At 39.9% G+C, this 27,268-nt stretch overlaps 1 protein-coding gene across 6 annotated transcripts in view; it reads left to right on the forward strand.

Annotated features, from left to right (window-relative positions):
* RNF41 (ring finger protein 41) overlaps positions 1-26,757 on the forward strand; it is a 37,403-nt gene extending 10,646 nt beyond the window's left edge. For 4 of the 6 annotated variants that reach the window (XM_089479453.1, XM_089479444.1, XM_089479459.1 and 1 more), the window contains 6 exons: positions 4,679-4,774; positions 6,671-6,783; positions 17,151-17,422; positions 18,108-18,243; positions 21,837-21,940; positions 23,613-26,757. In XM_089479453.1, the coding sequence (XP_089335579.1) occupies positions 6,694-6,783; positions 17,151-17,422; positions 18,108-18,243; positions 21,837-21,940; positions 23,613-23,964 (954 nt within the window). In that variant the 5' untranslated portion in view covers positions 4,679-4,774; positions 6,671-6,693 and the 3' untranslated portion in view covers positions 23,965-26,757. Of the gene's footprint in view, positions 1-4,678; positions 4,775-6,670; positions 6,784-16,619; positions 16,809-17,150; positions 17,423-18,107; positions 18,244-21,836; positions 21,941-23,612 lie in introns of those variants that run through there. The other 2 variants (XM_089479469.1, XM_089479490.1) reach the window with 2 other exon arrangements.
* Positions 26,758-27,268: the final 511 nt, after the last annotated feature.

The raw sequence follows: 27,268 nt of genomic DNA on the forward strand, positions 1-27,268 counted from the left end.
CTTAAGACTGTACTTTCACTTAGCAACGCACAGAAAGTCATACATTAATAAGGCAGCAGTTTCAAAATGTCTGACACATAAAACACATGTAGTATAATCAGAATTTGAGAAACATCTTATTACACAAGAAAAATGTATATAAAGAATAAGGATTGCCCAAGCCCATTTCTGTTGAATCCCTGCTTTATTGTATACATTGGTCCAATGATTAGTTCTCAAGTTGAAGACAGTGCATGATACTCAAGAACCTTTAAAATGATGGGCAGCTGGTCTGGCAACACTCTTTTTAGAAAGGCAAATAGTAATTAATTTAACATATAACAAACCTCTAGGTTGTTTATTTGCAAAATCCTAGAAAGACACAACCGTTCTTCCCACATTGTTATCTATATACAAAAAATTCTTCTTTTGGCATGGTCAGAATGTTAATCATTTTAGTTTTCAAGTTGTTTCCTAATTCAGTGAAGTGCTAATCAGCATGTGAAGGTTAGGCCCCTAGCATTATATTGCCGTGTCTAGCAAGATCAAGCAAATCATCTGTGTACCTTCACTTTCTATCCCTGTAGAAACTGAAGTTACTGACAGTGCAGATATTTGAAGACTGAGGGTACAGCAGTATTTCAGATAACAGTCTCCTGTCAAAAAAAAAATGCCCAGATCCCTGTACTTATGAGTAGACTGTGGTTTTTAATTGTAGCTGTCTAATCCCTCTCCCTCCTATTGTTGGCAAGGAAATAGAATTTAAAAGGCTTCAAACAGCCGAAGCAGCATTACATTACATTAGTTACTGCTAGCTGATTGGAGTCACATGATGAAACTTGACTACAGAGAACAAAGAAATACCTTACAGTTTGTGGAGGAAGCTTAACTGTAAGGGTGGCCCAAACTATGCCAAATAATTCAGGATTTTCGGAAGAATAATTTTTTGCTGTTCTGAAATTAAGAGATGGATTTCCTGTGACAGCATTAACTTGTCTGTCTATTACCAATCTACATTATTTAAGTTTCATATAAGTTAATGCAAAATTTCATTAACTTAAGTTCAAGCAATATGCAGTATCAAAAGAAGTCTTGTTCAAATCTGTGTTGTCAGGAAACAGTGAAACTTTAATTGGGGAGCTAGGGTCCACATGGGACTGGACAAAGCTATAGCTTCATGCAGTATCAGGATTAAATTTTTGGAGCACTGCAGGTATAGATTACTTAGTACCACAAAAAGTAAGTCTAAATAAGCTCTTTGAAAACATGTGTTTCAACTTGACCCAGCCAGTCTATATTTTACAATCACAACATCGGGTTAAATTGTCATGGAACTGCTCTTGACTTGATACATGTAGTGGTGAACTGAAAAATCTATTCTGGACATTTAACTTACATCCAGCACAGATATATTGATTTATTGAAATATTTATTTCCTACCCTTTATCCAGAAATCTCAGGATGGGGTATATAAAATAAGACAGGTTTTGTGTTACCTAAAATGTCCCTTAGGGATGCATTCTAATGTATAAACCATTCAGTGTTTTGTAGTACTTCTAGATGTCCAGAAACAACAGTTGCCAGTAGCTTTTGTTTGTTTATCCACATAAAACCCAGATTTCCCAGCTGGCTTTGTTGGCATCCTTCAGGATTTTCTCATAATACGCCTTCCTCAAAGCCCATAATTTAATTGATCTGCCACATGTTTTTATTGCTGATCCTATTGCTTGTGCCACTTTTCAAAATGATGGATTACCACTGTTTTTTAGTATGCACTATATTGTACTTTTTAGTTCCTCTGCTTTGCTTTAGGAAACTAGGTTACAGCTAAACCATGAAGATGGTTATTTAATTGTCTTAGGCCTGTTACAGACAGCCAAAATAAAGCTGCTTCAAGTCACAGTGGAGGTATGGTGTTTCAATGATGCATGCATCCTAAGAGTCCAGAAGTCGCACCAAAGCCATGCTCCAGCTGGAGCATGGCTTTGGTGCGACTTCTGGACTCTTAGGATGCATGCATCATTGAAACACCATATCTCCACTGTGACTCGAAGCAGCTTTATTTTGGCTGTCTGTAACAGGCCTTAGATTTCTCTACACATTTTAATTTAGGTTTCATGAACATCATTTCAGTGTCAGACCACATCAGACTTCTATGGTGAAGGAGAAATAGTCTCTGCATGTATGTGAAAGGGAACAGTACAGATGAAATGGCCATTGACATTTGAAGTTAGGAGAAACTCGTATTTTGAATACATGTGATACTTGATATTCTTCCATTAAGCCAGCATTGGTCTAATTAGATTTCAGTTATACTAAAATTCCTCCAGAACTCTCTGACTTTAGAAAGTTTTATTGGAATAACTTCACTAGCTAAACATTAGAAGTTTTGCAACATTAGGAAACTTATCCAGTTATTGAGTGCTTTTGCTGCTATTCTACATAGAGATTAAGCTATGCTGGATTTTGATTTATATGAAGTGAAGGTAATTCCCGAAATTGGAACAAACCTGATTTTACAGAGTGTTTCTCCACCTGTTTTCACTTAGAAGTATTGAAAGACTCTCTCTGTAACTTGCTTGAGTTTTATGCCCATGTAGTAAGAATAAATTACTGTTGCTTTTGGGGTCATATGCATGAGTCATCTGCAGAATTCAGAATAAAACCTGGAAACATCTCTGGAACTAATAAGAGAACTCCTTCTTTCACTGTTTTAAACTATTACTTTGTTTCCATAGAATGTTAATATAGGCTGTATACACTAAAGGACTTTACTTGAAGAGTTTAATTTTGGCAGCTGCAGCTTTGTATCTGTGGAACTATGGCATGACATGCCACAGCCACTGCAAGTGCCTCTTCTATACATTTATTAAAAGTGCATACACATTGCCCTCTGTGTCTGCACACCTAGACTGACTGTATCTCAGCCTTGCAAGCATTTATGTGGGAGAGATGGGAAACTGACCCTCTAGGTGAGTGGTTCCCAAACTGTGCCCTTTAAGGGATTTTGGACTTCGGCTCCCAGAATCCCAGATTATTGGCCAACATGGTTGAGGCTTCTGGGAGCTGAAGACCAAAATCTCCTAGAGGGCACAGTTTGGGGACCAATGCTCTCTCTATATGTTTTTGGAAAGCAACTCCCACAGTGTCTTAGCATTGGGTATGGGAACTGAAGACTAAAAAGACCTGGAAGATACCAATCATCCACCCATTTTTATAGGATCGGTTTTTATACCTTTGTATAGGGCATTGGGTTATTAGAGCCTGCAAGTCTCAAAAGAGTAGTATTTTAAAAGAGAACATAATTTGCAAAAGCACCTTAATTAATTTCATCACTTTTTCGTCAATTTTTTTGTTCTTGAACAGTGTTCCTTTTTTCTCAGCTTTATTCAGTTTGAGAACTTAAGAGAAAGGGTAGATGTCCTCTGGGTGTGTGTATATGTGTGTGTGCATGCCATCAAGTCACATGTATGTGAATCTAAAATATACTTCTGGTTTTGCAAACCACGTACTATCTTTCATCTGATGTTTGCTCAGAATATCATCATTCTGACAATAGATTTAATGAGCAGTGAAAGCTGGTTTGCTAGTTTTTCTTGGCCAGTGATCTCCAGTATTGCGAATGCTGTGCTGGTGTCTACTATGGTGGCAGCAAATTACTTGCTTTCTTTTAAAAAGTCTCGATACGATACTACTTTTGGACTTGGTGCCTAAGGCTTGGGAGAGGGGATGAGGATATTGTTGCCATATTGGTCCCGTGGCAGTTATAATTTTCATTTCATCCACATTAGTTGGCATTAAAGGGTAAAATTTTAGGTTGTGATGCAGTCTTTTTAAGTCTTTATGGTTGTAAAGCATAAAGCAGTCGAATCTTAAACAGGTTTTAATTATGATTTCAACTTGACACTGACTTTCAGTAAAATGAAAAATTGCTAGATGTTCTTTGCCATTCAGTTATGATTCATTTGGAGCTTCTTACAAAAAACATAGACACCTAATAATTTGGACAGGGCTGTCTGCTTTCCAGACAGATTGTCCTAGCCAGAATATATTGCTTCACTATGAGTCGTATATTCTAGAGCTCTGTTTTCTGCTGTTTTATGTTTACCTTTTCTCTATTGTTCATTCAAGGTGAGCACTCAAGGCTCATCTTTATCAATGGTCTGTGTGTAGTAAACAGAGATAAGTAGTGGGAAGTGCCTTAAAATTTGGATTTCATAATTAAGCTGCACAGAATTTGATAATTAAATAGCAAGTCTTGTTGCTACAGTCATCAGAAATGTTTTTTCTTAATCCAAACATTTAATACAGGTTGAGTCTCCCTTATCTGTAATTCTGAAATCCAATATATTCCAAAATCCAAAACTGTCCCCATGGGTGGCTGAAATAGTGACAACTTTGCTTTCTAATGATTCAGTGTCCACAAACTTTGTTTCATACATAAAATTATTAAAAATATTGTGTATTAAATTAGCTTCAAGTTATGTGTATAAGGTGTATATGAAACATAAATGAATTTCATGTTTAGACTTGGTCCCACCTCCAAGATATCTTACTATGTATATGCAAATCTTCAAAAATGCAAAAAACTCAGAAATACAAAACACTTCTGGTCCCAGCATTTTGCATAAGGGAGACTCAACCTGTATAAACCATGTCCATTTGTGCACAAACTGAACTCTTTATATCTGATTATCAGCAGTGCATAACTTACTACAGGAGGCAATTTAAACTGATGACCATGCTGCTAAATTGATAATGTGGACTACTCTTGTCATCTGCTTTCTGATCTTGGGTAAGTTTGTTTCTTTTCTTTTCCACTTCTGTAACATGAAGGTTGTATTTTCGTTGGGAAGTGCTTTGTGTCTTCAATTGCAGTTTTGTGCTCATGATTCCATACTCCCCCTGCCCCCCTATCATGCCTGAATTTGTTGTGAGCTTGGATAAGGTATAACATGTTGGTCTGGAATCTTAAAATTAAACCATCTTGGCCAATAGGACTGCATCTGTTATCCCTACTCCTTTGATGTCATAATTCACACAGTTACAGATATATCCATCAAGCTATCCTGTAAAGTAGAGCACAATGTAGTCTTCTCAGCAGCTCTTTTGCTGAAAGGTAGTCCTTAAGTGAGCAACAGTTATCAGAAGCTGCTTTAGTACCCAAAGCCTCTGCAGGTCACTTAAGTAGCCTTGGTTAAATCTAAGTGGTTAATTCTCTTTTGTTGCTGGCTGTAAGTTTCCCTTAGGAACTATAAAGAACTTGACAGACTTTAGCCCATATCTTACAGATTTGTCATTTGTCTATATACCAAGGTGCATGATCTAACTGAAAGCATTTCCCTAAGTCTAAGCTATTAATGTTAATTAGTAGGGTGCCACAATAGGTTGCAGTTGAGCTCAGTACTTGTGGGTGAACAAAGTAAAGTGTATATAGGTTGTGGAAATGGAGATGTGGAAGATCCATTTTTGGAAGAGTCATGACTGGAATTATGGAGTATGATCAGAGAGTATCTTGTGCTTTCCCAGCAACTCTGAAGGGAAATCCATCTTTTGTGCTTTGACAATCCTAGGTTTTATGATAACAAAGTAAGATCTCAGTGGTAGAGTGAATGCTTTATTGTGCAGGTTCAGTTGCGGCATTTTGTGATAGGATTTAGTAAAACTCCTTTCTGACATGCTGGAGGTTACCTACAAGCTGTTACTAAGCTAGATAGACCAATAGTCTGGTTTGGAATAAGACATCTTTCTTGTTTCCAAGTTGAGTAAAAGGCAGCATGTAAAATTCAGTGAACTTTCACTTTTTTTCTTCACACACAGCAATCTAGTTTTAGGGGGAAAGTTGGTGATTCGAGCATGGTATTGAGAGATTGTAGTTTAGAAAGTAAATTTCACTAGGACTTGCTATATAAATAGCCATAAGAATTCATGCATGTTCTGGTTAATGAATGGGTCTATATGCCGGTCATTTGCCAGACCATGTGCTGTGCAAAATAAATGATGTGAGAGAGGGTCTACCTTTCTTCTGATCAGTCTCAGGTAGGACAGCTAGAAATGCTGTGTGTCTACATCAGAAATGAGTGATCTAATCTCACCTGATGTAGCAGTGTACCAGAATTATTTGCTTAGAGTAGGTCACCCTCTTCTTCCTTTTTCAGGAAGTCTTGCAAACTCTTTCTGACTTCAGTCTTGCTCATAAGAGATGAATATAAAACACATTGAGTCCCCAGCAGCTTTTCTAGTTAAGGAGCTCTCTTGCCTCCTCTATAACTTGGTATGAAGCCTAGGTACTCTTGCTATAACTAATATGCAAATTGAATAAAATGGGGGAAAAAGTGAGGTGTGGGAATAAAAAATGCAAGTGCAGAGATGAGTAATGTGGAGGGAAGTATCTAATTTGCTGTTAGCAAGCAAGTAAGACTGTGCGGTAATTCAGTGCACAGAAATGGGGCCAAGTCAAATGCTCTCCCTCTCTTCTGTACCACACCCTGCTCTTCAGGGACTTGGAGCTTTGTCTGTGAATCTCAGAGTTAGAATGCAGCCTTATCGGGTTAGCAGGCAGCCTAGCCAGAAGAATGGCTTTTAACTGACTCCACAGAAACAGAATTCTGCATGTATTGGTCTCTTGTGGCAAGAATGCAAATGCTTTTGCCTAGCTTTTCATTGTTTGTCTCCTTCCTGCTTTTTCCAGGGTTTTGGCATCAGTGATGAGAAATGGGGTATGATGTAGCACGCTTTCAAGGGGATGTTGATGAAGACCTCATATGCCCCATCTGCAGTGGGGTCTTGGAGGAGCCAGTACAGGTAGGTGTTAGAGATCAATCTAAAGAGCTCCTGTAGGTGTTTCTTGTATTTGGTGGAGGTTTTCTATGGCAAATTTGTATTTAATCTTTCCTCCTCAAGTCATGCAGCTAAATGATGTGTGTGCTAGTAGAGAAGGGTTTGTTCCTCTTAAAGCTCTATTTTACTACAGTAATACAGTTTGATCTACATGAATTTATCCAAAGAAATACATTTAAAAATGCATTTCCAAAAAATTAAATCTTTGCACATTCCAGTGGAGTTTGCTAAATATTACAGTATTCAAGAGCTGAGGCATAACTTTATGGCGTATGTTAATCAGAGAACACCAATCAGATAAATTGTGAATTCTCTATCATAAAAGGTCATAAAATTTGATACAATGCTTTTGAAAATAAAAGGCCGCACACTTCATGAGAATAAACTTAATACCATCTATCAAATCACACAGATTTTCTTAACAGCAATACCCTTTGGGATTTCCATAGCAAAAAATCTAGGGCTGCAAATGTGAGCAAGTTAACACATTATCCATATGTGCAGTCCAGTTTGTATTCAGCAGGTTTGAGGGTTGATTTGTTTCATATAGACATTGATAAATATGTCTCACTTTAAAATGCAAATGCAGCTTCTGGATCCTCAGGATATATTTTTGTAGACAAGCTATACAAGTATATCTTCAAAAATGTTTTTGGTCATTTGTACAATGTTATGAAATTATGTGCAACATAATTTCATAACATTTTCAAAACGACAACATATTGGCTAAAAGAAGTTTCTAAGTTAAACATTTTTAGACATTCACCAGTTAGAAGCAAAATCATTGTTAATCTCCAGCATGCAAAGCAGTTTATCTGGTTATCAAGTGTACTAGAAGATCAAAATTAAATCAGTGCTGTAGAATTTTTTTCTAGTCACCCATTCATAATTTGAAAACAGTGCTGTTCTGACAAATATCAGGGTAGCTGTGCAACTTCATATTGTATAAAACAGTTACATAATTCCTGTGTGTGCAATCATGGTATGGTGCAATTTGTATGTAGTGATATGCAGTATCCATATATGTTATTTTTCACTAGGTATTTATCTGCCAAGAAGTATAATTTGGGGCAGTGACCATTATTTATTTATTAATTATTATTTTTATTATTATAATTACTATATTTTTATCGCACCCTTCTCCCAAGACTGGGACTCAGGGTGGCTTACAACATTAAAAGCAGCACAAAAGCATACAAAAAAGTACATTAAAACAGAATTAAATTACTGCAGTAATTAAAACAAATTACCTGTGAAAATATCAAATCAATTAAAAGGATAAAAATGTTTAAAACACATTAAAACAATATAACACCTCAGCCCATTTTTAAAAAGCTTTCTGTTTTAAATGCATGTCTGAAGAGGAAGGTCTTCACCTGTCAGCGGAAGGCCAACAAGGAAGGGGCCATACTGGCCTTCCTGGGCAGGCAGTTCCAGAGTCTAGGGGCAACAATACAAAAGGCCTTCTCTCGTGTCCCCATCAACCGTGCTTGTGATGGTGGTGGGATGGAGAGAAGGGCCTCCCCTGAGGATCTCAAGTGCCCAGGCTGGCTCTTATAGGGAAATACAGTCTGCCAAATAGCCTGGATCTAAGCCATATAGGGCTTTATAGGTCATCACCAAAACTGTGAATTGTGCCCGGAAACAAACTAGCAGCCAGTGGAGCTGTTTCAACAGGGGCATTGTGTGGTTTCTGTAACCTGCCCCCGTTAACAGCCTGGCTGCAGCTCTTTGGACCAGCTGAAGTTTCCAAACACTCTTCAAAGGCAGCCCCAAGTGGAGTGTGTTACAGTAGTCCAAACGGGATGTAACCAAGGCATGTACCACCATGGCCATATCCAACGTGATGTCATACAATGATGTATGATTGTCACATGTGAACACACACACACACACACACACACACACACACACACACATATATATATATATAAATCTTCCTATAGAGGTCGTGTAACATTTGAGGCCACTGCTAAGCACTTTAAAGTCCTGGTTTTTTTATTAGCAGTAGAGAATAAGTTCTTTGTGTAGCTGAAAATAAATTGGATAGGTAAAAGATTGATTTCTCTGATGGGAAGATGCCCTTGGAGAAAGAGATCTTAAGCTGAACAGCAAGCTTCTGAGTGCTATATTGATTGCTTGACTTGCATATGAAAAAATGATTTGGTGACAGAAATTCTTCTGGGAAACATATTTGGAAGGGGAAAAAAACACTGAGTAAAACTCTGATGTGAATCCAGAATAAAGGGTGAATCTACATGTGTTATATAGGGACTTGTCACTCAGTATTTAGGGGAAAAGCTTCTGTTTTTTGAGAAGCTGAAATTGATGGAGCATAGACTCATTTTTGCACAGGGAACAAGCAGGGACTATTATCCTAGTTTTTCTCCTTATCTAACATCTTCATGAGCAAGTATTAACCAAGAAATATTCCTTAAGTGTGATGTGGCTTGCTTTGATCCTGTGCCTCATCTGAAAATATGGGTTTGCTCACCCCCAAGGATCCTGCATCCTTATATTTACTTGGATTTTTGTCCTACGTTTCAAATTTAAAAGGATGTGTTCAGTACAGATTTTAAAAGTTGATGTATTTATTTTTAAATGCACAACAAAGAAACAGCAGAATTTTTTAAACACTCAAGAAACAAATGTCTGGATGAAGTAAAGAAAAATTACACAAGTGTCCAGCTAGAAGGCCTGCCAAAGCAAAGGCAGACTTTAGAAGATGATAACAAACCAGCAGGGTGGGTCAGCATAGCTCCCGGGTCACATCCTATATATCACAACAAAGAAAGACGTTTTGCTTGATCATGTTGACCTATAAAATGCATCCTTCAAGTTGGAATGCTGCTTTTCTGTCTCTTGGTCAGAGGACATTAGAGAGCTGTCGGTGACCTTGGTGCCTCAAGAAACCATATCCATGAAGCTTTAATCCATCCGCATAAAATATTCAAGTGGTGGTAGTGTTTGATATGTGTGCAAAGACTCCCATTGTTGATTGCTATTTCTAATTAAATTGGAAACATTGTAACTTAACAAGCCAACTTGCTGTGTGACTATGTTCAAATCCTTTTTGTTCAGCAAGCGCCCACTCCCATTGACCACTCTCTGTTTAAACTTGAAGTGACAGCTTCAAGTCAGCATTAGAACAAACTTTACATTTTATGCATTGTGGCGTGGTTTATACAGTAAAGAGCTACATGTCCTGTTCAGCTACTTGTGTTGAAATATCACTCAAAGGGATGGCCTTGATCTTGGGAGAGTGGAGAAGGAAATAGACTGAAAGCTTTGGGGATCTCTTTGCTCCGTATTAGTCTGAGTATCACTGTGCATTAATTTTTGCATTCTTTTTCAAAGCTTGACTGCCCAGTAGTTGCTCCTTGCCCCATCCCACTGAAGTCTCTTATCAAGAGCCTCAGCCATCAATTTCAATTTACCTGCATATCAGCAGAATGCCACAAGCTGGATTCAGGGCTTCTGCTGTGTAAGAGTATAGGGTAGTGTCTGTCTGGACACCTCACATTTTTTTTTCTGAATTCAGTATCTGAAGCACACTTGACTCTTCTAGCAGGAAAAGATTTAGTCTTTTAAATGCTGGTAGCTAAGAATTACTACACTCTCAGTGATATGTGATGCCAGTTTATTGCTTCTGACTAAAGCCTGTTGCAAAGCATACATAGCAGAAGGTACAAAATACAAGCAGATAACAATATAAGATGGATACAGTAACCTCTGTATGTCTTTTGTGAATCACTTATCTGAGCATGTCTTCTGATTAGGAGGCAAACCCAGAGAAAGCCACCTCCGTAGTCAGGAAGTTGTTTTCTGTTTCTACTTTGAGAGTAATGACAGGTGGTGTGGAGACAGGCAGAACTGCCTGTCCTTTGCAGAAGCTGGCTGGAAAGAGGCCAAGCCAGAACAATGTTTGATGTAGAGATTCAGTCTCTTCTCTGAGTGGATACTTTTCACTTACAGGAGGCTTTTATTTTCTCAACAAGACTGCAGTTCTCTCAGACATATATCTGTGCTGTGGCACGATTCAGGAATTGCTGTACTGTGGAGGTTTTCTTATATCCAGGTTGTCCTTAGCACACAGTCCTGAATTTCAATGGTTTCTAAGGAGTGATTGCCTCATACCCAAGCAGATTGTTAGCATATGTTGGCATTTAGACATATGCATATGTCTGACTACATATGTATATATAATCAGATATACTAGCTTTAGTTCAGAGAAAAGATTCAGGATGAAACATCCTTCAGAAATAAAATCATGTTATATTCTCCTATAAGATGTTATTCTGCAGAACCTTTGATTTCTGGCTCTCTTAGATTTCTTTACTTTCTGCTTTCATTTGACCCAATTTTGAAAACTAGATGCACCCTTGACTTGGAACTCAATGTACTTTCAGAATGGAGGGAGGGAATATCTTTTAAAAAGCAGTGGAGAAGATAACATTGGTTTCAAATTCAGTGCGACAAACTCACCATAGGTATCATTCCCCAGGCCTTAGTTTCATAGTATGTAATATGGGGAAGATAACAATTTACTTCAAAGGATGGTTGGATAGACAGTAAATGAAATAGTTAATGTTCCATTGTCTAGGCAGATGGTCTGTTTTAGTCTCCCAGAATTTTGTTTTGTTGCAGACTTCACAAAAAGCTAGACTTACAACGTAGGCATTTTATAGCATTAGCTTTTGAAGAGTTGTTAACTGTGTCCAGAGTTTCTGCCATGTCATCATTTACAGATCAAAACAGGAGGATTCAAAGGACAGGGATTACATAGATTTTTTTTTTCAAAAAAAGGAGGACTGTTGAATACAAACATTCCACCTCATGTGATCCTGTTTTTCCTTTTTCTTGTATTTAGATAGATATTGTAGGATAACCTTGATTTTGTGCTCATAAAGACTCCTTTGGGTAAGAGACAATTGTCTACCCTGCAGAACTTTGAAATTGGAATATATCTTGCAGCTGAGGACTCAGCAGTTTGCTTACAGTTACTTGGCTTGATAGGTGGCCACCAAGTAGAACAAATGTGGCTTCGCTTCCGTAGATATGTTATTTGCTTGCTGCAGAACCATACAATCTGTATTATGGCTTCAAAAATAATTTAATGCTTTCCTAATAAATTTGTATGGAGTTAATGGAAATAATGTAAACCCTCCTCTCCAAAAAACTTCATTACCACCAAAGAAGGGTGGTAGTTTAATGCATAATTTATTAATAACCTAGGATTTCTTCTGAAGTGTTGTGAATACATATGAAACCATGGTTTTAGCTAGCAGCACTGGCAAAAACACCTCTGAGTATTCCTTGCTTAATAAAACCCTATGAAATTCATGGGATTGTCATAAGTCAGCAATTGACTTGAAGACATATACAATCACACATAGTCAGTCCAGTTGAATTAATTCTCACAAGACATTTGTTTCCTGATGATCACTGAGAATGTTTGGAGACTGAGGTCATAAAGGTAATCTCTGTCTGTGAAATCGAAGGCTTTCATGGCAGGCATCCATAGTTTTTTGTGGGTTTTTTGGGCCATGTGGCCATGTTCTAGAAGAGTTTCTGCTGACAATGAGCGCTAATCAAGCAGACACTCATCCTCTTTATATACCCTCCCACCCTGAGGCCTGCCATTAGCAACAGAACAATACACATGCAAATCACTCCTGCCTTCCCAGGTCACACAGTGTGTGTGTTCGCGTGTGCACACACACACACCCAACTCCTTTCCAGGCAAGCATTCTCTGAAGATGCCAGCCAGAGATGCTGGCGAAATGTCAGGAAGAAATTCTCCTAGAACATGGCCACATAGCCCGAAAAACCCACAAAAAACTATAATCTCTGTCTGTTTCTTACATGTTAAACAATGATAATTTGCAAAGACAATAATGTATTTTGCAGGTTTTAAAATTATTTTCTATTTTTCTTGTATATTAAATAAAAAATAATGAATTGAACAAGATGACAGTTGAAGCTGCCTCTCTGACCTCTGTGATCAATAGAAACAACCAGAATTGTTGATAGATAGGTCAGTGGACTTCTGAAAGTCAAGACATGTTTTCATGCAGTTGTACATTTGATTTAATAATTTGACTTGGCACAATGCTTTCTGCAGCATTGCTTAGATGTATATCTGTCACTTTTTGGTTTTTGGCTGAAGAGTAAAATTTAAAAAATAATACTATAAATTGAGCTGACAAGCCATAATTTAATAAATGGAAGAATGAGCCAAAGAGTATTTATTCTGATATAAACTACTTGATGGCAAGGATGCGATATTTAATACGTTAACAAAGCAGATAGGCACATATTCATTTGAGATGTGGTGCTGGAACAAATGGGCCCTAGAACAAATCAAGCTGGACATCTCTCTGGAAGCCAAGATGACTAAACTGAGGCTGTTGTACATTGGTCACACCACAAGAAAGCATTACTAAGCAGAGCAGTGGAGGACAGGGAGTCTTGGAGATACCTCATCCACAAGGGTCACTATGGGTTGAGATCAACTTGAGGGCAGGTAACAGCAACAACCAAATGCAACATTTCATATCTGGCAGCTGAAATGCTCTGTTTCACAGTGATAGTTTGACCATAATATTTAAAGTAGTATCTAGTAGTAATATTTAAAGGACCATCGCCTCCCAAAAATAGTATTATACGGTGAACTCACCATGGGTCAGCGTAAGAGGGGTGCCCCAAAAAAGAGATACAAGGACCCCCTGAAACAACATCTCAGGCTCAGCCAAATTGATCACCAGCAATGGTACGCCCTGGCCTCACACTGGGAGGCATGGAGATGTACTATCCACGATGCTGCAGCCTTTTTTGAAAGCTCACGCCGAACGAGTCTCGAAGAGAAACAACAACGCAGAAAGAACCACAACCCGGCAACATCACCCAAGGAGACTTTCTGCTGTGCCTTCTGCAACCGGACTTATATATCTCGGATTGGCCTTTTTAGTCATCAACACGCTTGTAGAATGCGCGGGATGAGTCCTTCCTGAATCTTTGTTCGCGAAGTAAAGCCAGAGATATGTGTAACTTCAGCTAGTGGTTTAATTTGACCCCCAGCAGTGCTTTCAGCCACAAGGACACCCCTTTTTTAATTAGTATTATTCACTGCCACTGTTTATAGTTCTTTAACTTATTTCCCTGTGTGAACTGCAGTGGAGGCTTTGAGTGACATTCCCACTCCACTCTGTGCTGTTTAGCTATTTGTTCCTATTTGGCATGGCTTTGCTCATGGGAATTGTCCAGGAATAGCATAAGAATTTTTTTTCTCTGTGAGGCGAAGCAGCAAATAATGCACATCCCTAAGTCATTTGTCCCTGAACTCCATTTAAGTTACTTGGCACATGGGAGAGGTATCACATCCCCCCTTCCCACTTACAGCAATGAAAATGCAGTAATATCAATATTTAACAAGTTGTCCTTTTGTGACACTCAAAGCCTGCTGCTTACAGCAACTGCTTTACTTAGACTAATATTGGGGTAGATCCTGGAATCAGCGTCTTGGATTTACTAAAAAGGAGGCCTCAGCCAAAGTTTATGTTCAGACATGGGGGTGGAGGTGTTTGTGGATTAATAAAAAGGAGATCTCAGCCAAAGATAGTGTTGTTCAGACATTGTGTGTGTGTGTGTGTTTTGCTTGTTTGCATGCGTGCATAAGCATAGGCTAGTGTCTTGTGCCTTTGTTTCAGCCCACATGGGGCTGAGTCAGTGAGCAAAGATAACTCTGTTGGCCACTAATTTCTTGTTCAGTTCAAAATATGAGCCCTGTTAATTAATTGTAAACTATTATTAGTAAAAACTTGGGTAACAGATTCTTCTTCCAGATTTGGTATCACTGTGTTCTAGCAGTAAGGCAATAATTTCCCTTCATTTCATATTGATTCTTTTTGCTGCTTACCAAGCAGATGAGGGTCTTGTAACCTAATCTGATTCTGACTTTTCTGCAAGTGGTGTGTGTGTGTGCTTCAAATATAGCAGTACACTTGGTGAATAGATATGTTGTCACTTCTGTAGTGTGTTAATCCAGTTGTAGCCTTCTGATATTTAGTGGGTTGACCATCCTCACTGGGGAGCATATGCTATAAAATGAGCATAGGAGTGCTCAATACAGCAGATGCCCAGGCAAACCTTGGGAATATACCAGAAGAAATTGTAGATGCATTAATATGAGGTAGAAAGCATGGGGGAAACCCAAGAAATATAAATTAACTTACATGAAATGAAACTTCTCACTTTCATCCAGTTAGGAGTGCTTAGGAGATGTAATGCTACGACAAGGAGCTGAGCTGGTAAAGTGTAGAGTATTTACGTGTGAATAATTTCTTCTTGAAAGAGGAATCATAGCTAAATCTGTGCCTTACTGTCAACTGTGATACTCACAAGCCATGTAGTGAATACATCTGGCCTAAAGGGAGGAACTATGGGATGAAACAGACAGCCATAAAAAGTCAGCTTCCAGCCGACTTGGAAACATGGCATACAGATGATGCACACCCTCAAGATGCCCGAAAGCGAGCTTCATGCCACCTGGCTGCCTACATGTGGGCCAGCTTCCAGCTGCTCTGGCGGCACAGCATTTAGACCCCACATGGTGCTGGAGTGCCTGAAATCAGCTTCCGTCTGCAGCGTGGTGGAAAAGCTGGCTTTTTTCGAGCACAAAAAGGAGTGACTATTTGCCACTTCTTTTTGGCCTGGCATAATGACAGATCGGGGCCGTGGTGTGCAGTTGTCGTGGTCCCATTCTGGTTTTCTCAGGGGCAGCTTCAAGCTGCCCCTTCAGTGCAGTCTGTTCCGTCCCTTAGCTATCCTACAAAATAGGCATTAGTGCATTTTTTTAAATTGAAAAATATATTTAAACTCTAGAATTGATGGTGATGACAGACATTTAGAGTCTCAGAATTTATGGCAGCACACAAAAAGCTGCTTTGTAGATGGTCCAAAATTGTGCTTCCCTGAGCTTAAACCCACAGGATTGCTCTGATGATCTGTTCTCAAATTGAACTCTGTGTACCTCCTTGAAGTACTTCAGAGTGAGAATGGCAGACATTGATATGTAATACAGGTGATGTGAAGTATAAAGGTTTCTCCCTCATATAGTTATGGTAGGTTATTTTCAGATCTACTCACTAGTGGTAGTTCTTCTGCATTGCTTCCTTAAAGTCTTGTAAAGTAAGTTACCGTATATACTCATGTACAAGTCGCCCCCATGTACAAGTTGAGGGCAGGTTTGGGGGAAAAAATTTGGATTTTGATATGACCCATGGATAAGTCGAGGGTACAACTTAGGGGCATGTAACAAAGGATGTAAATGACAAAGCCCCCAACATGCATGCATGCTCTTCTTGCAAAATACTATCAGGGCAGTTTCCCTCCTCCCTGGGAAAGAGGGAGACATACACACACACACACACTCTCTCTCTCTCCTTGTAAAAAAAAAAGCAATCAGGGCTCTTTCCCTCCTTTCCCAGGGAACAAGGGAACAGTCCCAATTGATTTTTGTGAAGCATGTGCATGTGTGTATGCCTTCCTCTTTACCAGGGAGCAGGGAAAGAACACTGATTGCTTTTTGCAAGGAGAGTGCGTGTATATGCCTTCCTCTTTACCAGGGAGCAGGGAAAGAACCCTAATTGCTTTTTGCAAGGCGTGCATGTCTCCCTCTTTCTCCTTTTCCAGCGAGGAAGGGGGAAAAACAATCGGGGCTCTTTCCCTGCTCCCTGGGAAAAAAGGAGACATGCACACACACGCCTTGCAAAAAGCAATGGGGACTCTTTCCTTCTCTGGGAAAAAGGGAGACACACACACACACACTCTCTCTCCTTGCAAGAGCAATCGGGGCTCTTTCCCTCTCTGGGAAAGGGGGAGACAACACACACACATGAGCGCCTTGTAGAAGCAATCAGGGTTCTTTCCCTCCTCCCTGGGAAAGGAGGAACTCACAAACTCTCCTTGGCTGAGCAGCAGCTGCGGAGGTAAGGGGAATGGTGTGTTGGGCAGAACTTTCTCAGCACTAGTACTGTATTGACCCTTGTATAAGCCGACCCAAAATTCTGGGGTCAGGTTTTTGACATAAATTTTTCGACTTATAGACGAGTATATACGGTAGTATCTTGATCTGCCGCTGGTAGCTTGGGATGACTTAACTAAGTGATGGGTGCTCTGTCCTGTTTCCCACTCCTCCTGATCATGAAAAGTGCTTGGTGAAAGAGACTGAATGGAAAACAGATAAGAGCCCAAGGATATAGAAACAACAGTTAAGTAACAGGAACCTGATGTAATCTGAATTGTCATGCCTTGCTTTGTTTTCTCCTCAGGCTCCCCACTGTGAGCATGCTTTTTGTAATGCCTGTATCACCCAGTGGTTCTCCCAACAGCAGACTTGCCCTGTGGACCGAAGTGTTGTGACTGTGGCCCACCTGCGTCCAGTTCCCCGGATCATGCGTAATATGTTGTCTAAGCTGCAAATCACATGTGACAATGCTGTTTTTGGTTGTACTGCTATAGTACGACTTGACAACCTAATGTCTCACCTCAATGACTGCGAACACAATCCAAAGCGGCCTGTGACGTGTGAACAAGGATGTGGGTGAGTACTGTCCAATGTAGATAATTCTGACCCAAGGCACCATTAAATGATGATAATTTAAGTCTAAAAGCTTCATTGCATTAAGGAGGGGTGATTTTTCAGGGCAGGAGCCACAGCGTTAGGAAGGATTTAGTCCTTCCTGTCCTGGTAGTAATTTCTCCCTCCAAATGCTCTCCATTCAGTGCTGCAGTTAGGAATAAATAGATGCTTTTGGGTCTTCATAAAATGTAATTGTAGTGGGAGAGGAACATTTTCTTTCTCTGATCATAAGCGTTTTTTGTGGCAAGTTTATATATGTATGTGTTGTGTGTTGTTTTGCATTCAAGGGTTTGCTTGTCATTTGTCTTCAGAGGGGCCTTGTTATTGCCATTCTCCAAGCCTGAGAGAGTGTGACTTGCCCATGGTCACCCAATGGGTTTTCATATGGTCAGCAGCATTTCACCTGCTTGTTCACCTAAACAAGCAAACAAGACATCAGCTGTGTGATCCACCCTGTCAAAGCTCAGTGGGAGGTAGCTTTTATGATGCGTGATGTGTAAGCCAGTTGCTCAGTACTGGCACCCAGTAGCATGGGGCAACTTAAATCAGGGCCAGTTTGCTTAGAGTGTAGCTTCTTACTTCAGCAATGACCAGTGCTGAGACATGTTCTCCTTTCTCTTTTCCTTCTGTTCCTTCTTTTGTACAGCTTGGAAATGCCCAAAGATGAGTTACCGAATCATAACTGCATCAAACACTTAAGGTCAGTGGTGCAGCAGCAACAAACAAGAATAGCTGAGCTGGAAAAGACTTCAGCAGAGCATAAGCACCAGCTGGCAGAGCAGGTACTTGTTTTGTTTTGTTTGTGGTTCTTCACAAATCACGAGCTAGATTTAAAGGTGCATCCCCTCTATTTGAGAAGAAATAGAAGTTTTTATTAGGCATTTTTGGAATTGCTATATTTTTTTTCTAAAATGTATTTTCCTGCTGTACAGAGGTTAAACTTCCCAGAGCCTTTATATTTCTTGAGCATGTCTGCAGTCCTGACTATCTACTTACTTATTTGTTAAATTATTTTTTATCCTGCCCTTTTATCATGAGTTCTTGGGATACCAAACAGATAAAACTATGGCCTGTTACAGACTGCCAAAATAAAGCTGCTTCGGGTCTCTTTGGAGGTATGCTATTTAAATGATGCATGGGTCCTATGAGTCCGGAGGTCGCACCAAAGCCACACTCCATTCCTAAGCACTGGAGCGCAGCTTTGGTGCAGCTTCTGGATTCTTAGGATGCATGCATCATTTAAATAGCATACCTCCAAAGAGACCTGAAGCAGCTTTATTTTGGCAGTCTGTAACAGGCCTATATAAACAATTTAAGCAGTTCTATATTAAAATCAAGAAATAATTTAAACAAGATAAAACATGTTGAACAACTCAAATCAGTTTTTAAAGGTAGAGTTTTAAAAAACATGTTTAAAAGTACTGTGAACCTTTGGTGTTTATAAAAAATGGCAAAATCAAGGTTTCCTTTTTGGAATTATTTTTGAGGGGGGAGTATTTTCAAGCCATGGATGAAGAACCTGTGAATAAGGAGGGCCAACTGTAAATTAGGTTCCAAAGATTTTAATAAAAAGCCATGTTCTGACTTAACACCGAAAAGGAACCAACGTTGGCACAAGTTGGGCCCTGTTAGCAGTCTTGCTGCTGAATTTTGCATTAACAAGAGCTTCAGAATCATCTGCAAGAATGCAGTCTTGTACTGCAGGATGATAACAGCTATCAGAGGAAAGGGTAGAGGGATTTATAGTGTACTGTACAAAGGCAAGTTTCAAGAGTGAGGCTCTGGATTCTGTTAACTGAGCTAATGTAATACCTTCTAGAATAACGGTCAGTAAATGATAGCTTCTCAGTCAAATTTGACTCCTTGGCTTGTGCTATCTGTTCTCCCACAGTCAACTTAATAGGTAAAGGAGGGTGTGAATGAGCAATACCTATGGCATTGGGGATTATAATGGCGGGATACAAACGGCCAAATAATACGTCATCAATACGTACTAGGGTTAGGAAGGGGCGGTGCTTCCGCACCCCCCTAACCCTAATCTGTATTGAATATGTACAAGATGGCGGCGCCCTGTTCATACGGGCGCAGCCATCTTGACGTATCGGACGCTGAGCGTCCGTACGTGTCACGTCCTTTGTGACGTAGCGAGTGCGCCCCTGGCGCCTCGCTACGTCGCAAACGCGACTCCAAAAGAAGTTCCATTTTGGAGCTTCTTTTTTGCTCCGCGCGGGAGTCGCGCGGTTTGGCTGCTGCAGCTCCCGCGTGGAGCAAACGGCGGTGGCGGGGAAGCGCCGCAAAGCGGCGGTTTGTATCCCGCCAATGTTCTTTTAGCAATGTTTCTTGCTGATGGGAGTTCTGTGAAACTTCAGAGTGATGAGAAAATGTGACAACATGGAACTTTCTCAAGCACTCTCCTCTGAGAAACGGATCTAGTCAGAACTGAGGGACAAGAGGTGCTATATTGGCAATATGTAAAAGTTGAGAAAAAAGTGCTCTCAGGAGGTAGGAAACTTAATTATACTGGGAAGCCCTGAGTCTGGGGCACCAAGTTAGCCTAACCAGCAACAAAGCAAACAGACCTGAAGGGAAGAGGCAAAAAACAGAGCCAGAGGTCTAACTGGGGTTTTGATTAAAGATGGGGAAATTTATTTCATAAGCAGTAGAGCCTCAAGAAGGGGACTTGGAGTGAATAGAGGGAAATACTGACTGGGAGACAGAGAAGCTGAAGGCAGCAGACCGTGAAGAAACCCAGAGCTGAGGAAAGAAAAAAATCAAGAGGATGATAAGGACAAACTTCATGCAGGGCTAGACTTGCCTCTTTGTTCTGGCGGCCCTCCAAAAGCTGTATGACTGGTAGAAATGGCTAAAGGTCAGGAGAATTGTGACTCAGAATACAAATTTTGCAGGGGGAGATGTTGCCTTCAGGCTGTACTAAGAAACTTCCCAGAAATCTCTGGTTGTTCACTATAACCAGATAATTGCTTAGCAAAACGTATCTTTGCCCTGACTTTATGAGGATGCTCTTTTATTCTTAGGCTTGCCTGCCATCTACTTTTTCGGAGGCATGGGAGCCTGTAACAGAATAAAGCAAAAAACCCAAAGCTATTGTTAGAATTTTGAGTGATTTGAATTAAGCAGTCCCTGCAGAGAATTAGGAGAGTGGCCATTGGAGGGTGGATTATTCCAGGTAGGCATCCCTCAGAGAAGCACGTAAAATCAAAATAATGAGTAGCGGTGGTGGCACTGGGTCATGGCTTCTTTCCTTTCTACCTTGGTAAACTTGCCAAATAATCACATGCAGTTGCTGTCACAGCTGAAGATATTGAGGGAGGCAAAGAATGACCAGGCCTCATCTCCTTCCTGCAGAGTTGTCATATTCAGGTAGAGCCTTAGGCTTCTAGTATGATTTCAATTTTTGACTTCCTTTTGAAGTTAGATTGACTGGAAATATACTTTCCTCCATTTAGTCTACATGTTAACTGAAAATCTAGGTTCCAGATACCACATGATAGTTGGTAACAGCTGTTGAATTGTAGCAAAGAAGTCATAGCTCAGCTGCCTGACTGAACAGTCATTCTCAATTAAAAGCTAACACATCTGCAAAGCATAATAAAGACAAATTTATAAACATATGGTTTATTCATCAACATCAATAAATAAATCTGTCAGATTCTCAAAAGATTGCTTGATGTTTGGCACACAGTCTCCTGACTTAGGAGTAGAATTACAGAGTTAGAAGGAACTGCAGAGGCTATTTAGTTCAGTCCTCTGCAGTACAGGAATGTACAGCTAAAACACTCCTGAGAAGTGGGCATCCAACCTCTGTTAAGACTTAGGTTTTGCTTTCTTGAAATTAGTACAGCAAGATCCTGTTTAATGTGAGGAATACATTTTGGGACCATTTGCATATAATGAAAATTATGGATTATCACAAACCCTATTTTTCTAACCTAAAATAGTGATGTCTTTGGCTTCTGTTGGAAATATACCATAGAATTGTGCTGGAGGACCTAGAGATGCATAGAGAATACACTTGGCTAGGCATTTCTAGGTCTTCTAGCACACTTCTGTGGAATACTTAGGCTAGAGATTGACTGAGACAGCATGCAAACATGACTAATGGACAGGTAGTTTACAGCAAATCAACACGAGATAACACAGAAACATGAGAGAGAGTGAGCTGTATGAAGGACCCACAACTCTTTGCAGATACATAAAATGGTGTTCAACGAATCTGAATTAAACAGCCTTACTATAGTTTAGAGTTGCAAAGCTTTAGGTTGTCATCTAAGCATTAATTCCTATCTCAGGGTTCTCTTAAGTTTCCCATGTCTGGTTTTGCTTAATTTTTCTACCTTTGTTCTGGTTCTTGCAGAAACGGGACATTCAGTTGTTGAAAGCATATATGCGAGCAATACGTAGTGTCAACCCCAACCTACAGAATTTGGAAGAGACTATTGAATATAATGAAATCCTAGAGTAAGTGCAATATTCTTGGCTACACTGGGGTAGAAGCGGGGTAATATAAAGAGAGTTCAGTCACGGCCAAGGCAAGTATCATCCAGGAGCTAATCTTGTTGGGAAATGATGTGAATACAGATTCATTTCTGTGGATAAAATAATTTGAAGACCAGGTAGCATGTTGGTTTGCCGTATTCAAATTTGTTTTTCTAAAAGAAGATGGGGGGGGCATAAATTGGAAACAACTTGGAGGCATACCACCACCACAACAAGAAGTGTTAATTGAGGGAAATAATAGCTTTTGAGTTTAAAGAAAAATTGCTTGCAAATATAAATATTATTTTTTAAGGAACTAGTGACCTTGCTGCATAATTGTTAATACTTCAGACACAAGCAATGTTTGTGAGGGTTTTGCAATATACTGTATTGACTCAAAGGCTCTTGAATATAAATTTTAGATGTTTTGTAAAGCATGTGCTACAGGTTTTCTTAGATTCCTGGGCTGTTATAAACAGTTTGGTCAGAACCTGACTGGTGAAAGCATATAAAAACAATAGTCAAGAGAGAAATGGTATTTCAAAGTCTTTGGGCAGATACCGTGCCCATTTACGTCCATTCCCCTCTAGTCTGATCCTCTGGCTGCCAAGCTCCAGGCCCAAATGGGGAACATACTATACATCCTCTAGCAGTAATAATGAACTTTGTGTGACAGATTTTTCAGGAAACAAAAATCTCATGATGGTATTGTAAATGTACCTTTTCTTGCTATTTGAATATAATGCTCTGTGTGCACCATGAAATGAAGGGTGAAAGATAAATAACTTGGATAAGGACTTAAACTATTAGGTCATTATTTTACCTTATTTTACAGTCATTTATTTTTTGTTGTTGTTGATGTGTGCCTTCAAGTCATTTCTGCATATGGCAACCCTAAAGCTGGGGTTTTCTTGGCAAGATTCTTCAGTTGGGGCTTGCTATTGCCATCCTATGAGGCTGAGATAGTGTGACTTGTCTAAAGCGGGTTTACATGGCTGAGCCAGAAATCAAACCCTGATCTCCAGAGTCGCAGTTCAATTCTCAAACCACTGCACCACACTGGCTCTCATGCTGGAATTTTATATCACTGCTGTTAGAGAAAACAAAACTAGCTATGGTGTTAATGTAGGGGATAATAAAATGTATCTATGCAGATATATGTGTAGATATATTAGAAAAAAATAAGATTAAATATATCTTCTAAAACTAGCTATGGTGTTAATGTAGGGGATAATAAAATGTATCTATGCAGATATATGTGTAGATATATTAGGAAAAAATACGATTAACTGTATCTTCTAAAACAATTATTTCCCTTTGGATGTACAGGGTGATGATATTTTTAAGGTGCACACACTACATATTTTGTTTCAGTGGGGAAATATGTTCCCCATTGTGGCAGCTGGTGGGATCAGAGGGTGACAGGGCTAAATCTCCATCCATTCAAGGCTGCCTGTTGATGCTCTAAATAAATCTGACATCTGTGGAGTCATAGCATCACACCTGAGAGAGGAAGTTCACGGTCACAGGTTAGAATAGAATACAATCTGGGCTTTGTTGTCTTAAATGGTAGTGCCATGAGAAAACATGACATACTGAAAAATGTAACATACTCAGTATTCACCATGTGACTTTCTTTTTAATTGGCTTTTAGGTGGGTGAACTCCTTGCAACCAGCTCGGGTAACACGGTGGGGTGGTATGATCTCTACACCTGACGCTGTACTTCAAGCTGTAATCAAGCGTTCATTGGTGGAAAGTGGCTGTCCAACATCTATCATCAATGAACTGATTGAAAATGCCCATGAACGGAACTGGCCACAGGGCTTGGCCACCCTAGAAACCCGCCAGATGAACCGCCGCTATTATGAAAACTATGTGGCCAAACGCATCCCAGGCAAGCAGGCTGTGGTAGTGATGGCCTGTGAAAACCAGCACATGGGTGAGGAGATGGTGCTTGAGCCAGGCCTGGTGATGATATTTGCACATGGAGTGGAGGAAATCTAAAAACTTAGCAGAGATGATTAGAACAATGTGCTTGAAAGAAAATACATACTGTTTCCACGCTGAGTGAAACTGCCCCCCTATTGTGCCGCATCAGGGCATTATTCTGTATGTTGATTAAAACACCACTTACTAATGATACTGGGCAGGTGCCCAGCAACTTATGCAAAATGCCATGCTGCATTCCTTCCCTTGTGACAAGTTACTCCTGGTCTAGTGTTGACACAGGTCTCCAAGTTTCTGCAAAAAAGCACAAGATATCCCTGTGTGCTCCTGAAAAAGCAGTGGGCTTCTGTCATAAGAAGTGTTTGATCTCCTGATGTGACTGAAGTTGCCCCAATGGCTTGGTTCTAGTTCTAGAGTATGACAGGCTTATGACTCTTGACTTTAAAAAATGCCAGAGTTGAAAGTTTATTCTGAAGACTTGTTCCCCACCCCTCGTTGTCTGGCTTCTCTTGTTGTTATTTAAGGTATTTCTGTGCAGGCCACACACTTTTCTGTTGTGGCCCATAGGATCAGACTTTCTACACTGTACCTTTGAGGCACAATTCTGCAGCCTTTGTGTAGGGAGGGAGGGATAGGGCAAGGGATGGAAGAGTACAAACATGAGAAGGCAGATGCCAAACTAGTGGTGCAAGTAATGCCAAATAAGATACCCAGTACCAGTAGTGATTTTTTGGCATAGAAGGTGTAGTAGAGCCAAAAAAGCTAGCCTGTCATGAAGACTATCTCTGTGACTCATGTGGGATGAATGGCCTTACATTGCACAGGAGACAGGCCTGCCTTTTTGGACAGGCTCTGGTTTTCAACAAAAGGTAGCACTTTTTGACAGTGTCCTACTGCTGCTGCCTCTGCCAAGCAAAATGGAATTCTCACCATGAAGGCCAGATGTCATCTTCCTTCTTGTACTCTAGAAGTGCCGCTGATGTCAGGTGCTTTTCTGACCAGGTCTTTATCACAGGATACAAGCCTTCAAGCAGACACCTTCACTCAGTCTGATCCAATACAGGCTCCTCTGAATTGCGTGTGCCATTTAAGGTTGTACCAACTTACAGCCTTTCAAAGAAAACAGAAAAAAGAACATCAACCTGGATAAAACTGTCATGTTGTCTTATGTTGGCTGTTTTGATAAATTTGTGTGTAATTTTTTTTTTACATCTTGATGATTGTTCAGTATTTTTTGTACTATTTTTGCCTTTGTATGTTTCCCTGATTGTATTTTTTTTTAAATACAGTGGCCAGGAATGTCTTCAAGACCAACCTTAGTTTTATCTGTCCAATTTAATTTATTTTGCTGTTCTTTTTTACAGCAACTTTTCTTCATTTGTGTTGCTTTAAATATAACTTGCTTTAAGCATTTGGGCTGGAGTTGGTGGTGCAAGGAATAAATGTGTCAATAAAAGGAGCACTTTGATCTGCTCTGACCAAAACATTGACAAATATGGTCCCTTTTGAATAGCTTTTGTCTCTTTGACACCCTGAATATTTTCAGGCAGAAAGTTTAAAAACATTCCCATTCTTGTATTATTGATGCCTGAAATGGTTGCTGTTACTACTACAGTGGGAGAGATCTGCAGAGTGGTTGACCGTAGCAACTGTAATGTCTCCAGTTTAGAATTTTCACTGCTTAGTCAGCTGCATCTTCAAAATCTCTGGGACAAGGAGCTCCTAGAAAACTTACAGCAGGAATGATGGTTGCCTGAGGAGTGCTGCTTCTGCTGCCCCACTGCAGTATGAATACAGTAGGATGCATAATTTGAGTGAAGTGCTTTTCCAATCATGTATTATATATATAATAAGTGGTCTAGTTCTACCTGATGACCCTGTAGTGGAAAAATAACGTTTGTTGAAATAAGATTCTCACAGCAATTGGTAGCCAGCAGTCTGGTCCTTTTGCTGAAAGGAAAAAGGGTGGATAGTTGAAAGATGTAATTCATAAATGTCACTCACCTAAGAACAACTCCCATCCCTCTCACAAAACTTCCATCATTCCCATGAGCAAAGTGCATGGCTAATGCAGCTTAGCTTTTCTTATGAACTGGAATATTCACCAGGCAGATGCTGTTTCAAGTTCCATTCTGTGGGAAATGCTTGTGCTTTGGAGGCTGTAAATCTGCAGCAGTCATTCAGTTTGGTGGCCTTTACCTTTTCTGTAAACCTGTTCAGTAGGTTTTGGTGTTGCTTTTCAACTCAGCTGTATCAATCATAGTCTTCCTTTGGTCTAAATTTTTGCTGGCACACTGCTCTATGCTTCTCTTCCTTGCCTCATCTCAGTAGAATTTTCCTTTACAAACTGAGTCTGTTTCCGATATTGTTTCCAGTGGTGTTTCAGGTTTCATATTTGGAGCAGTGCAAGCTACTTAAAGTAATTTTGCAGGTCATGTCAGTACTTCTGTTTTGTAAGTCATGTTTTCAAAACACTGGGAACAGGCTTCAAAAGCCAGATCAGTTTTAGGGATGGAATGAGATGTGCTCGTATTCTTGTCAGTGACCTGACATGTTTTGAAAGGGGATCTTCTGACTGGAAATAATTTCCAGTAGAGTCCCTGTTGCTCAGGAATTTGAAAAAAAAAAAAGCTGCTAAATCCAACCTAATAACTGCATCTTGAGCTAACTGCATCCCTTCACACCTCATTTTTCCCCTTGAAGTCTTGCTGTCACCCTTTCTTGTGCTCTGAAGTATATCATAGGATTTGTCATGTCTCCTCCCAGTATGCAAGTTACTGACTGCATTTTGTGTTTTGCTGTTTCAATTGCATTAACTGCACTAATAAATTGCCTTTTTCTTGAATCCTTTACATGCTTTCTTCAGATTCTGTAATGCACTGCATCCTGCATGAAATGTTAGCAAAGCTGCTTAGTTGTTTTTCGCCTTAACCTTTTCCTGCAAAACAGTGTGGGTCCATCAGTAACACATTGGTAGTAACCCGAGATTAAGCAAAGAGTGAGCACAAAGAGCTATAGAGATTCATGGCAGGTGTCATGCCACTGTCTGACCTTGTGACTTTCCTAATATTTGCTTCCACCTTCTTTCTCCTCTAACCACCCAGACTGAGGCACCATTTTGGATTCAGATTAATTTCAGAGCAGAGTGAGGGCTGAGCAAACCTGCTGGTTCCTCTTTACCAATACAAGATGAGATTTAACTTATCCAGTCTTTCTTCTTTGTAATCTCTGCAAATAACACAAATGAGTTATTCTGTGCCGGCGCAGTAACTTCAAAACTTCTGGAATCACTAGGCAAAACTATCATTGCTACTTTTTGGTGGTAGCTCCCAACACCCTCTTATAAACCCCCTACTGATCC

This window comes from Sceloporus occidentalis, unplaced genomic scaffold, assembly GCF_023333645.1.
Source record: "Sceloporus occidentalis isolate IW3139 unplaced genomic scaffold, rSceOcc1.0.p SCAF_1, whole genome shotgun sequence".
Classification (NCBI taxonomy): Eukaryota; Metazoa; Chordata; class Lepidosauria; order Squamata; family Phrynosomatidae; genus Sceloporus; species Sceloporus occidentalis.